This window comes from Muntiacus reevesi, chromosome 1 (genome assembly GCF_963930625.1).
Source record: "Muntiacus reevesi chromosome 1, mMunRee1.1, whole genome shotgun sequence".
Classification (NCBI taxonomy): Eukaryota; Metazoa; Chordata; class Mammalia; order Artiodactyla; family Cervidae; genus Muntiacus; species Muntiacus reevesi.
The window spans coordinates 94984486-94999008 of NC_089249.1; the positions used below are offsets into that span (position 1 = coordinate 94984486).

Consider the following 14523-nt stretch of genomic DNA (forward strand, 5'->3'; position numbering starts at 1 on the left):
AGGAAAACAAATATCAAATATTGTATGTTAAGGCATATATGTGGAATCTAGAAAAATGGTATATATGATCTTATTTGCAAAACAGAAATAGAGATACATACATAGAGAACAAGCGTGTGGACTGCAAGGGAAATGGGGGGTGAGGCGGGCATGGGATAAATCAGGAGATTGGGATTGACATATATACACTACTGTGTATAAAGTAAATAACTTATGAGAACCTACGGGAGAGCACAGCGAACTCTACTCAGTGCTCTGTGGTGACCCAAATGGGAAGGTAATCCAAAAAAGCCAGGATGTGTATATAGGTACAGTTGGTTCACTCTGCTGTGGATGTGTATATAGGTGTGGCTGGGTCACTCTGCTGTGGATTGCATATAGGTGTGGCTTGGTCACTCTGCTGTGGATGTGTATATAGGTGTGGCTGGTTCACTCTGCTGTGGATGTGTCTATAGGTGTGGCTGATTCACTCTGCTGTGGATGTGTATATAGGTGTGACTGGGTCACTCTGCTGTGGATGTGTATATAGGTGTGGCTGGTTCACTCTGCTGTGGATGTGTCTATAGGTGTGGCTGATTCACTCTGCTGTGGATGTGTATATAGGTGTGACTGGGTCACTCTGCTGTGGATGTGTATATAGGTGTGACTGGTTCACTCTGCTGTGGATGTGTCTATAGGTGTGGCTGATTCACTCTGCTGTGGATGTGTATATAGGTGTGGCTGGTTCACTCTGCTCTACAACAGAAATTGACATATCTGTATAAAGCAGCTATGGTCCAGTTTTTAAAATTAATTAACTAATTATTTTAATAGAAAATTCCCTTGGCCACTTGATAATCCTTTCCTCCCTCTCCCCACCCCGCTCCCCAAGCAACTGCTGATCAGCTTTCTATCACTCTAGGTTAGTTTGCAGTTTCTTGAATTGTGTTTAAATGGAACTACTCAAAATGTACCTTTTTTATCTGCCTTCTTTGACTAGCATATTTTCTTATTACAGATTTTTTTAATGGAGTTCTAATAAGGAAATGCAAGTAGTCAGTGATCAAGGCAGTGGGGGCATGGCAAGCCGAGGATGCTGTCTGCCACACTTCATTCACTCACCAGAGGTTAACTGAGCTCTGGGTGCACTCAACACCAGGCTAGGTCCTGGAATCGTAATGGTGCACAAAGCAGAGATGATCCCCGTTCCCATGAGCACGAACTTCTCACTTCTTTCACTCATGCATTCACCTGCTTAACAAATATTCACTGCACGTCCACAACCCTGTTTGAACTTGGCACTGCCCACCACTTCTTACACCCTCCCTGACCTTCATTAGACATTTCTCTATCCACCACATTGAGCTGGGTGCTAGGATGATGCAGTGGGGGATCATCAGATGTGAATTTTGCCACCTAAGACTGTGCAGGGCAGAAGAAAAAAACTGTAAGACACTGTCCTACTCTCTCAAAGCTCACGAGAGAGTGGGCACCCTGAGGCTGACCTGTGGAAGCTGGTACTCCAAAATGAGTGCAAAGTGGACTATCTGGGCAAGGAGATCCAGACTCAGGGAAGGTAGGGGGCTCTCCAAGCTGGACTGGCCAGGCTAGGTTTGCCAGACAAGCAGGATCCAAACAGCCCCCAAATGGGCAGGGAGGAAGAGGAAAGACAGAGGAAGGAGAGGTGGATGCCCGGGAAGAGGCAAACCAGCACAAAGGCACAGGGGTGAGATCAGGAGAGCTGATAGGAGGGCAGTGAGCTGAGAATTCCTCCCAGGGCCATGTGAGACCACATGGAACTTTTTTCTGCTTACACATATGTTATCTTGGCTTTACATATGGGGCAAAGGGGAGGGAAGTGGGGAGGGTCATTCCTTGAATTTTTGCAATAGCTCACTATGTGTTCTTGTTGTCATTACCTCATTTAGTTCTCAGTTTGATGTGGGAATTGCCATTATATTTCCCATTTTATGGATCAGAAACCCGAGGCTCATAGAATCTAGTGATTTGCTTAAAAATATACAACTCCTAAGGGCTGGGGGGGAGAAGGCAATGGCACCCCACTCCAGTACTCTTGCCTGGAAGGTCCCATGGGTGGAGGAGCCTGGTAGGCTGTGGTCCATAGGGTCGCTAAGAGTCAGACACCACTGAGCGACTTCACTTTCAATTTTCACTTTCATGCATTGGAAAAGGAAATGACAATCCACTCCAGTATTCTTGCCTGGAGGATCCCAGGGATGGGGGAGCCTGGTGGGCTGCCGTCTATGGGGTCGGACAGAGTCGGACACAACTGAAGTGACTTAGCAGCAGCAGCAGCAGCAAGGGCTGGGGCAGAGAAGGAAATGGCAACCCACTCCAGTTTTCTTGCCTGGAGAATTCCACGGACAGAGGAGCCTGGTGGGCTACAGCCCATGGGGTCACAAAGAGTTGGACATGACTGAGTCACTAACACACACACACACACACACACACACACACACACACACTCTCTCACACAAGGGTTGGGGTGGAGCCTCAAGCCAGGTCTCTTGTCCCAAGGCCAGTTCTCTTCCTTCTGTCCATAATGAACAACAGCTACTACTCTAAATGCAGCATGTCAGCTTCCCTAGTGGCTCAGTGGTTAAAAAAAAAAAAAAATCTGCCTGCAATGCAGGTGACTTACAGGAGACACAAGTTCAATTCCTGAGTTGGGAAGATCCCCTGGAGAAGGACATGGCAACCCACTCCAGTATTCTTGCCTGGAGAATCCCATGAACAGAGGAGCCTGGCAGGCTACAAGTTCACTGGGTCACAAAGAGTCAGACACAACTGAGCAACTGAGCATGCATACATGGAGCAACTATACAGCACCCTCAGTAGACCACAGAACCCTCTGAGCTTAACACTGTTCTTCTCCCTCCTACACCACCTGACCCTCTTCAGCCACCCCTGTACCTGTCACTTTGAGCTGCAGGTGGAAGCAGCAAAGAGGAGAACAAGAATGGAGAAGGAAAATGGTCTGGTTCCCAGGAAAAGAAGTTAATTTGGCCCAAGAAGCTCTCCCTCCTCTCCACATTGCCTCCCAAACCCTGATAAGAAGGAGCAGACTCCTAATAAGGGCCCACTCTAGCCACTTGGAGCTGTCCCAGACCCCCAGATGGTACCCCTTCCTCTCAGTCTGGATAAAATGGGGTGGGATTCACACCAAGAAGGAAATAAACCCAAAGCTTCACCCAGGGTCAAGATCCCAAGCCAGAAAGTACAGCTCTGAATCCACAAGTCATATAGAACTGGATTCCTGGTCCCACCTCTGCTCAGCAGCCCAGTGTCGCAGAATTGGCTCCCTAAATCATCACAAGGACCACTTCAAAGAAGCAGCAAATATTCCTCCAGGGCTGACCATGTGAAGGGTCAGGATTCCAGCTCACAGCAATGGGCTCAGGTCTAGGAGTTCTTAACCGCAGTTCCATCTTGCCTTCCAACACTCTACAGTTCACGTGGTACCTGACACTCTCAGCGGTGGGTACATCCTCCCAATTCCACAATCAAGAGGCTGAAGTCCAGTGAAATTAGGTGGCTTGCAAAGGCCACACACTCTCATGAGATGGGACAGGTGTTCAACCCCTCCTGGCCACTCTAATCTGAGCTCTTTGCCCCACACGTTGCCCCTGAACTGAGGAAAGAAGGTGTGGGGCCGAACGAGTTCTCAACTCTCACACTTCTGAGGCCCCGGGCTGCAGCTCCCCGAGAGGCCTCAGCTTCCATGCAGGGGGCCCCGTGATCTAGTGGGTCTACCAATCAGGGAGGCAGGTTTATGTCGGGGCTCTGTGCCACTAATTGTGTGAACTTGGGAAGGTCGCTCGGCTCCTGTGACTCAGTTTCCCCACCCATGAATGGAAATCACATTTTCCACCCTCATATGACTATTGTCATTTAAGTGAAGGTGAATAAGTGAATGTGGAATCACTTTGAGAAGAGTACAACCGTGTGCACTGCAGGTTACCCTCGTTATCTGTAAATGAAACTATGTAAAGCTGTAACCACTACAGACTTTACCTGTCTCCCACTGTCACCCCCAGCCTGCCTGGTTTAAGTGTTCTCATGCTGAAGTCAAAGCTTGAATGGACCTAAAGAAGGAATCTTAGTTTATGTTTGTGGATATCCAAGCTCACTGGCATGTTCTCCTTAACCCCATCCCCAAAACACACACACACACACTATTACTTACTTTCCACTGCCTGCAAAGACTTATAAAGAAATCATTCCCCATAAACATCTTGGACTTACAGAACGGCCATCATTAAAAAGTCTACAAATAATAAATATTGGAGAGGGTGTGGAGAAAAAGAGGTCTCTCCTACACTGTTGATGGAAATGTAAATTGGTGCAGCCATTATGGAAAACAGTATGGAGGTTCCTTGAAAACCTAGAGTTGTGATATGATCCAGCTATCTCACTCCTGGGCATATACCCAGACAAAACTATAATTCAAAAAGATACATGCATACTGATGTTCATAGCAGCACCATTTTGATAGCCGAGGCATGGAAATAATCTAAATGTCCACCACCAAATGTATAGATAAAGAACATGTGGTATATAAATACAATGGAATATTACTCAGCCATCAAAAAGAATGAAATAATGCCATCTGCAGCAACATGGATAGATCAAGAGATCTATCATACTAAGTGAAGTCAGTCAGAAATAGAAAGACAAATGCCAAATGCAACCCCTTATAAAGCTCAATTCAGAAAACTATGATCATGGCATCTGGTCCCATCACCTCATGGCAAATAGATGGGGAAATAGTGGAAGCAGTGTCAGACTTTGTTTTTTGGGGCTCCAAAATCACTGCAGATGGTGATTGCAGCCATGAAATTAAAAGATGCTTACTACTTGGAAGGAAAGTTATGACCAACCTAGATAGCATATTAAAAAGCAGAGACATTACTTTGTCAACAAAGGTCCGTCTAGTCAAGGCTATGGTTTTTCCAGTGGTCATGTATGGATGTGAGAGTTGGACTGTGAAGACAGCTGAGTGCCAAAAAATTGATGCTTTTGAACTGTGGTGTTAGAGAAGACTCTTGAGAGTCCCTTGGACTGCAAGGAGATCCAACCAGTCCATCCTGAAGGAGATCAGTCCTGGGTGTTCATTGAAAGGACTGATGCTGAAACTGAAACTCCAATACTTTGGTCACTTGATGCGAAGAGTTGACTCATTAGAAAAAACCTTGATGCTGGGAGGGATTGGGGGCAGAAGGAGAAGGGGATGACAGAGGATGAGATGGCTGGATGGCATCACCAACTCGATGGACATGAGTTTGAGTAAACTCTGGGAGTTGGTGATGGACAGCGAGGCCTGGCGTGCTGCAATTCATGGGTCACAAAGAGTCGGACTCGACTGAGCGACTGAACTGAACTGAACTGATCCCTTATATGTGGAATCTAAATGACACAAATCTATATGACACAACTCATAATATCTATGAAATAGAAACAGACTCACAGACAGAAAACAAAATGTGTAGTTGCCAGAAGGAGGTAGTTGGGGGGTTAGGGAAGAATTGGGAGCTTGGGATTAGCAGATGCAAATGCTAGTATATATAGGATGGGTAAACAACAAGGTCTTACTGTATAGCACAAGAAACTATATTCCGTCACCTGTGATAAAATGTAATGGAAAAGAATATACATGTAAAACTGAGTCATTTTGCTGTACAGCAGAAATTAACACATTTAAATCAACTATACCTCAATGAAATTAAAAAAAATAAAAAACATCTTAGACTTAGGCCCAAAAAACATCAGTAGCTATGGAGTTCCCTGGTGGTTCAGATGGCAAAAAATATCTGCCTGTAATGTAGGAGACCAGAGTTCGATCCTTGGGCTGGAGAAGGAAATGGCTACCCACTCCAGTATTCTTGCCTAAAGAATTCCATGGACAGAGGAACCTGGCAGGCTACAACCCACAGAGGTGCAGAGTCAGACACAACTTAGCAACTAACTCTTTCACTTTTGTTGGCTTCTAAAGTCACTGTTATGTGGGGAAGTTCACAAAAATAATGGTTATAACTTAATGATTCCTCCACCATGCATTTTACACGTGCTGTCTCAGTTACTGTATCCTCTAAACAACCCTAGACTTAATTACAGAGGAGGGGCTAAGGCTTACTGCTGGGAGGACAGTGCTTGTCCACCCAGCCTCTATCTTCATCCTTCCCAACAGAATCCCAATTGGTCCAAGAGGTAGTGGTGGTGGTGATAAGAATTGGTTCAATTCTAGACATATTTTGATGATATAATATCCAAGAGGATAGGTAACGGACTGGCCATAAAGTGTGAGAAAAAGGAGTTAATGGTGAGATTGGGCACGAAAAGTCTTGGGTAAACTGGAGAACTTTGAACAAACACAAAATTACACATTTTATTATCATGACCTCTCTCTGTCATTGCGTGCGGAGACTCTGCTTGGGGGGAGGAAATTTTCCCCCTCAGTCCGGCTCTGTCTTTCCAATTTCTTCTCTCATTATTAGTATGCAGATTCCAAGGGTGCAAACTGGTTTCAAGAAGAATGTTGCCAAAATAACCACAAGGTTCCATCCTGAGCTAAACATAAACCACTTTTTGACCTATTGGTAAACCTCACTTCAATGATCAAGAACCAGATGAACCCTGTACTAGCTCTTGCATGATGCCCTTCTTCCTCTCCACAGCTCACAGCAGGCGGGGAAGACTGAGGGTCTTCATGCTGTTTCCCTGATCTCCTAGGATGGATGTGTGTGGCTGGAAAGAAATGGAGGTTGCTCTGGTCAACTTCGATAACTCAGACGAAATCCAGGAAGAGCCAGGCTATGCCACAGGCTTTGACCCAACCACCCCAAAAGGCCGACCTGGGAGCAGCCCCTTCTCCAACTGGAAGACCCTCATCAACGATAGCTCCAGCCATGAGACTGTCTTCTCCAAGCTCCCAGGAGACTACATTGATTCCCCAGGGCCTGAGACGGTGGTCTTAAATGAAGGAAACCAGCGGGTGATCATCAACATTGCTGGCCTGAGGTTCGAGACCCAGCTCAGAACCCTCAATCAGTTCCCAGAGACCCTCCTGGGAGACCGGGAGAAAAGGATGCAGTTCTTTGACTCCATGAGAAATGAGTATTTCTTTGACAGGAACCGGCCTAGTTTTGATGGGATCCTATACTATTACCAATCTGGTGGGAAGATCCGGCGCCCGGCCAATGTCCCTATCGACGTCTTTGCAGACGAGATCTCCTTCTATGAGCTGGGCAGTGAAGCCATGGACCAGTTCCGAGAGGATGAAGGCTTCATCAAAGATCCTGAAACATTGCTCCCCACCAATGACATCCACCGGCAGTTCTGGCTCCTCTTTGAGTACCCTGAGAGCTCCAGTGCTGCCCGTGGTGTGGCTGTGGTCTCCGTCTTGGTCGTGATCATCTCCATCACCATCTTCTGCCTGGAGACCCTTCCTGAGTTCCGAGAGGATAGGGAGCTGAAGGTGGTGAGAGATCCCAGCCTCAATATGAGCAAAACAGTCCTCTCCCACACCATGTTCACTGACCCTTTCTTCATGGTGGAGTCCACCTGTATCGTGTGGTTCACATTTGAACTGGTGCTCCGGTTCGTGGTCTGCCCCAGCAAGACTGACTTCTTCAGGAACATCATGAACATCATCGACATCATCTCCATCATCCCCTACTTTGCAACCCTCATCACGGAGCTGGTCCAGGAGACAGAGCCGAGTGCCCAGCAGAACATGTCCCTGGCCATCCTGAGGATCATCCGCCTGGTGAGGGTCTTCCGCATCTTCAAGCTCTCCCGCCACTCCAAGGGGCTGCAGATCCTGGGGCAGACGCTGAAGGCTTCCATGCGGGAGCTGGGGCTGCTCATCTTCTTCCTCTTCATTGGCGTCATCCTCTTCTCCAGCGCTGTCTACTTTGCCGAGGTGGATGAGCCAGAGTCCCATTTCTCTAGCATTCCTGATGGCTTCTGGTGGGCAGTGGTCACCATGACAACTGTGGGCTATGGGGACATGTGCCCGACCACCCCAGGGGGGAAAATCGTGGGCACTCTGTGTGCCATCGCAGGGGTCCTCACCATTGCCCTTCCTGTGCCTGTTATTGTCTCCAACTTCAACTACTTCTACCATCGGGAGACTGAGAATGAGGAGAAGAGCATCCCAGGAGAAATTGACAAAGTCCTCCACAGTGCGGGCTCAAGAATGGGCAGCACAGACTCTCTTAGCAAGACCAATGGTGGCTGCTCTGCAGAGAAGTCCAGGAAGTGATATCTCCAGGGCTTCTTGGCCCCGAGTCTCCCGGGTCTCTCTGTCTCTCTCTCTCCTCCTCCCACCCCTTGCTTTCTGTCTTTCCAAAATATATCATTTGTGACTACAGACCATATTTGATTGGAAACTATTTTAATAAACTGATACTTCTGCTCTATTTTCTCAGCTGTTTCTTTTCAACTGACTGTAGAAAGATTCCACTCTCCTTTCCTGTAAGGGGGGAGTTCAGGTCCTTGGGCCTCACCTGTGGTGTCCAAGACCAGCAATATCGTTGTCACCTGGAAGCAAGGAAATGCAGACTCCAAGTCCACCTCAGACCTGCTGAAGCAGAATCTACATTTTAACAAGACCCCAGTAACTGTCACATTAAAGATGAAGAAGCGCTAGCTCTGGTCTTCCCAAGAGGAAGCACCTTGAAAGGCCAGGAATGGCTGGGAGCAATGAGTAAGAGCTCACAGTTGTTTTAATAATAGTACCATACACTTGTGTAGCATTGCTTACATTTTCCAAAGCCCTTTCACCTACATTATCTCACTGCATCTAAAAATAACCAGTAGAACAGACCAGAAGACGGCAACTTACCTAAGGTCACCCAGAACCGTGAATAGTCAGTGCTGGAACCCAAATCTCCCATCTGCTGGTCTTGACTATTATTTCCATGTTGTAGCTGAACAAACCAGGAGATGGCGACTTGCCTAAGCTCTCTCAGAATGGTAAACAGTCAGTGCTGGAACCCAAATCTCCTACTTGCCAGCCAGGTGCTCTTTCCACGTGAGGAGAGTGTGATAGAATTGAGGACAAGGGGGAGAGGAACCCGAGGGGTCTGTCTTTCAGAGGATCCAGGCAGCACATTTCCAGACAAGTGCTATTTCTGTGCAGCCTGGGAGGCAGTGCCGGCCTGGCCTCCTTGCTCCTCCGTCCCTCCCTCGGGCAGTGGACAAGCAGAAACATTCTCTTGGCCCATCTCCATGAATTTGTGCAAACACTGGGGATCCTGAGTGTGGGGAGCATATATACCAGGGCCTCAGAGAACTGCTCCAGGAAAATGTACAGGCCCACCCACCTTGGGGTTCAGCTCCCTGAGTCACTAGGAATTGACCAGTAGCCTGTGGGGCAGCTGGGTGGGAGCAGCAGGACCCTTAGACATGCCTGCAGAGGCCAGTCCCTATCCCCAAGAAGGGCGGTTGTCACAGGAACTGAAGAACTGCCTTCCTGGGAGAGAATCTTGCTCAGCCCATCATGATCCCAGGATTAGGAAGTGGAGTTGGGATTCCCCTGAAAGCAAGGAAGGAAGTCTCTACTCTGTCTCTCCCCCTCACCCCTCAAGTTAGGAAGCCCGTCCCTTCCTCAGATCAAATAACGAATGTCTGGTCACACTTCAAAGGAGAGTCAACACCAGGATGCCCCTGGGCTGCAGGTCACTGCACAGTTCCACTTTATACAACTCAAACCATACACCCTCGGCATTTAACCTTGGAACACACACAGTTCCACACAACCCTGGGAGACACAGCACTGTAGCCCCAGGTACCACCATACAGCTTCCACTTCCAGGTAGACTAACAAATGAACTGGTGTGGGGGAAAGCTGATCCTCTCCTCTCCTGTGTCCTTAGTCTAGGCCCTAAGAAGCTGGACTTAGTCACCTTAAGTCTCCATCCTGCTCTAAAAGTCTCAGTCTCCTTCTTGCACTTGTTAACTCCAAGATGTAACTTGGCACTGAGTCATAGAAAGATCTGGCCTTGGCTTTACAGCCCTTGAAGCTGGGCCAGCAGGACTCCTGTCCCAGACCTGAGTCTCGGGGTTCTGAACTTCGGTATACCTTCCTCACAATTTCCTCAGTTCCCTTTCAATTTTCTTCTTGAGATCATTCTCCAATTCTCTTCACACCCTTTGACTTCCAAGCATAGGGTTGACCAGATGTCCTGGACTCACACCTTGGGGATTACCCTGAAGCCCTGTGTCAGGCTCTAGTGCCAGGATGGTGGTCTGGTGAACAGATTGCTCCCACTGTCTGGAGTGGCATGTCTCTTACAGGCTCACACAATCTCAGATGCCAGGATGGTGATTGGCACTCTGATTTGGGGGTGATGCAAATTTTTATATACACCAGGGCGCTTGCAAAAACTATTTGCCCAGAATCTAAAGCATATTTGACAAAAGAGCCCACATGCCTGCATTCTGCCTTCTGGGAGCCACGTCATCATAATCCTTTATACAAAAACCTCTTCCCACAGAGAAACCCTTTGCCCTCTCATGTCAGCCCTCCAAAGTAGATATTATTACCCTCATTTTGCCATATGGGGAAACTGGTTCAGAGAGGTTCAGGGGCACACAGTCAGAAAGCAGTAGAGAGGGATGTGAATCTAGGTCTCTTTGATGTTAAAATGTATCCCACCAGGCTGCCTACCCAGAGCATCCTAACCCAGAGAACGGCCTCTGCTGTAGCGAGGAAGTGGGGTTGTGTCATGATACAGACTGGGCACATTCCTGGGAGCAAGTAGGCTCTTCACCTAAGGCCCCTACTCTCTTATTCTTTCTAATTTTATGTTCAGAGGCTGTGCCACGTGCTGCCTTACAACTTCACATACTGCAAGCAAGGTAAGCTACTTAGACTCCAGAGCAGACTGGACCAGTGTCCCCAGAGGCCAAGACAGAGCCCTGGAGCCGCAGCCATTCTCTTCCTGGGATCCTGTAGGAAGAGTCCAGTCTAGCAGGGCAGAGGGAGCCACTCTTCTTCCCAGTCAATCCATTTATCCCCAGAAGTTAAGAGGACTGATCATAGGACTCTGATGCTCATGAAGCAGGTTCAGGCCTTCAGGTTTGAGTCAGGGAATGGGGCTGCAGAAGCAAGCCCTCCAAGACACCGCCCCCCACCTCCCCCGCCGCCATGCCACTGCTGCCAATAGGCCTAGTGTCAAGGTCTCTGGGTGCCTGCACTGAGTCATCTATTTCTTCTCCAACAACCCAGGGATCTGTGGTCCACAGTGGAGCACCCAAGATGGCTTATGACAAACAGAATGGAGAGAGGCAGGGCAGGCAGGACAGGGCTGCCCAGAGGGTCAAGTGCCAAACACAGAAGGAAAGATATTCCCACTCTTATCAAGGAGGGAAGGACGGTCAGCAGCTGGGCTCAGAGAAGCCTGTTTTAAGGAGGGCAGAAAGGAGCCCTGAGGCTTCATTCAGCCAATTAATATTGATTGAGCTCCTACTGTGTGGCAGACAATTTATAGCCACTGAATAAGGACACAGAACGAAAAGTGTCCCTTTAAATTTTCACAGTAAAATATGCATAATGTAAGAGAAACAACAGAAACACTTTCACAGGATGCTATAATTTGCAGAAGGCTTCCAAATCTTGTGTTTTCTTTTCTACCATGTCATGCTGGCTGTCTTTGCAAAGAACTGTTCAGGTCAGGACAAACATTTGTGTCTATTCATCATTCTCTTTTAAAAATGCTTTATACACCAAAAAGAGTTTCAAAAACTTAAGGATTTTTTTTTTACTAGAAAGCTTTCTAGATTTGAAATAGAAGGACTTGGCTGAGTTCTTGCTAATTGTACTTTGACCTCAATGAGCCTCAGTTTCCTTATGTGGAAAATAGAGATTAAAAAAATACCTACCTTGCAGTGAATGGGGCCATGCCCCAACCCCAGCACACACACACAGACAGACACACAGCAGGGAGTAGTTTCAGAGCCTCCCAGCTGCCCTCTTTTACCCAAACGGGCCACCCAGGCTCCTCAGGACCTCCACAGGCTGCCAAAGTGGCTGCTTGGGACCTGCCTTCCGTTTGAGACAGGTCCTTTTGTGACTTCTTACACCTCTCATTCTTATACTTGTACTCAACCTCTTTGAGCTTACTTCCAAATCTAAAAAAAAAAATAATGTACAGAGTTGTACCTGCCTCACCAGGCTATTGGGAAGAATCAGTGATGGGGTGTTATTAAAAGTAGCGTATGGCTATAAAGCACTACACAAATAGAAGAAATTATTACTCTGTAAAAGCTGTCATTTTAGACCAATTAACACTGTCCAAATGAGTATAGAACTAACTTTACTATCCAAGTCAGATCATGACCTGGTTTCAAAGATAAAAATTAATTTCAAAGACAGTATAAAAATATAATGAATGGATACAATGCAGGGAAACTAGTAGGAGTAAGGATAATATTATGCTTTATAAACAACTGCCCTCTTCTGGATGTTCTACACACGTGTTTCATTTCCTCCAAAACAATCGTTGTAAGGTAAGTATTATTTCTGTTTTACAGATAAAGGAAACTGAAACTTCAGAAAGTTAAGTAACTTCTCCCTCTGCTACACTGGGGGGAATCATCATAGGCACCCCAAAATCAGGCTGATCAGATATAGATGGTGTAAGACCCAAACGTCAGGTCTCTGTTCCAGAGAGGAGCTCCCGCGACTCAATAAACAGTCCAGCAGATGCAATATGCAAGAGGCTTTATTGTCGGTTTGCACAAGCCGGGCGACTCTAGTCTCCTCGGAGGCAGAGTCGCACCGTATAGCAGTGTAAGCTGACTTTTATAGGCAGAAGCCACATTGTCAGCACATCCAGTACAGTGAATGAGTAACATAAAAGTAACATAATGTGTATCATATGGGGTTATCTTATCTGTGAGTACAGGTGCTGGACGTCAGTTGCTTCCGGAAAACAGCAGGCTTGTTTGTGCAGTTATTGGGAAACCTAAAGACGTTCCGTTTACATTTCTCTATCCTTATTTTGCAAACGGAAAATTCTGCGCAAGTGGAAAATTTACACAGGCCAGGGAATTTCATGGTGTTTTTCAGATTCTTTCAATGGTACTTCAATTGTCTTGTCTTACCACTTTCTCGCCCAATGACCCAAACCCTATGTCTGTCACCCTCAAGTCACCTTCACCCAGAGGTACACAAAAGGTGGTGATGCCACCACATGGGCCACAACACTCCTTATGGTCTGCGACGTTGGAGAAGCTGAGCTTGGAGCCTCCACCCCCACCATACCAGCCTCTCTAGGCCCACACCTGTGCAGAGGCCACTCAGAGGAGCTCAGCCACTCATCTGAGAAGGCAGGCTCTGTAAAATTCCCAGGACAACCTCCTGGCACAGACATGCAACTGCAGTGTGGCCTGGAGTCGCTGCCACCCCAGACTCTCAAGAACAGGCTATGTGTTCTGCTTCCCTAACTTGGCCAGAAGCTTGTCTCCTGATGGTCCTGCCCAGCCCTGGCTCTGCTCTACACATGGTCCCTTCCCTGTAACTTGCTCAGCACTCCCTAATGCAGCATGAGCTGGTGCAAGAATGCCTCAGGCAAGACACTTTAGTTGTAGGTGGCAGAAACCTAACTCAAATGGGACCAAAAGAGAAGACTTTATTGGCTCACATGACTGAGAAATGCAAGAGAGCTGATGGTAAGCCCACTGGGCCTGGTGACTCACACACCACCTTCAGTGTTCTCATTACTTCTGCCCATCACCTTTGTCTGGACATGTAAGCATTCTCCATGGAGAGGGAGCATAGCAGTCCCCAGGACCCAGTCTTATCACCAACTAACCAAAAATATATAAATATGTACAATCACCTTTAGGGCTTCCCAGTGGCTCAGATGGTAAAGAATCTGCCTGCAATGAGGGAGACCTGAGTTCGATCCCTGGATGGGGAAGATCCTCTGGAGAAGGGAATGACAACTCACTCCAGTACTCTTACCTGGGAAATCCTGTGGACAGAAGAGCCTGGCGGGCAACAGTCCATAGGGTCACAAAGAGTCAGACATGAATGAGTGACTAACACACACACACACTTAATCACCTTTGTATCTAATTACTTTAATTCCTCACACGTTAGATCCAAAAGATAGATGTTTTCATCTGTCTCTGACTGTTTAGTCACTCAGTCTTGTCTGACTCTGCAACCCCATGGACTATAGCTGCCAGTCTCCTCTGTCCTTGAGATATCCCAGGCAAGAATACTAGAGTGGGTTTTCGTCTGTCTAGTCCACTGCTGTATTCCCAGGATCTATTACAGCAGAGAGTAGTTGTTCAATCACTGTTTTTTGAATTAATAAATTGTCCCTTCAAGCTCCCCCTCCCAATTACCCTAAGGAGTCCAAACCAAGACACTCTGTAGGCCTGAGGAGATCTTATTCTCCCCCTACTCCCAATCTCCCCCAGATCCTAGACCTACAGGCTGAAGATATTTCTTAATGAGGAGTGTGACGATAAGTGACCCTTGAAGGCATTATGGGGGTGGGCTCTGGG

The 14523-nt window shown here is 47.3% G+C and overlaps 1 protein-coding gene across 1 annotated transcript; it reads left to right on the forward strand.

Annotated features, from left to right (window-relative positions):
- The first annotated feature begins 6730 nt into the window (after positions 1–6730).
- Positions 6731–8263, forward strand: KCNA10 (potassium voltage-gated channel subfamily A member 10). Its single transcript, XM_065927364.1, has one exon. The coding sequence runs from the start codon at positions 6731–6733 to the stop codon at positions 8261–8263; it is 1533 nt and encodes a 510-aa protein (XP_065783436.1).
- The last annotated feature ends 6260 nt before the right edge of the window (positions 8264–14523 follow it).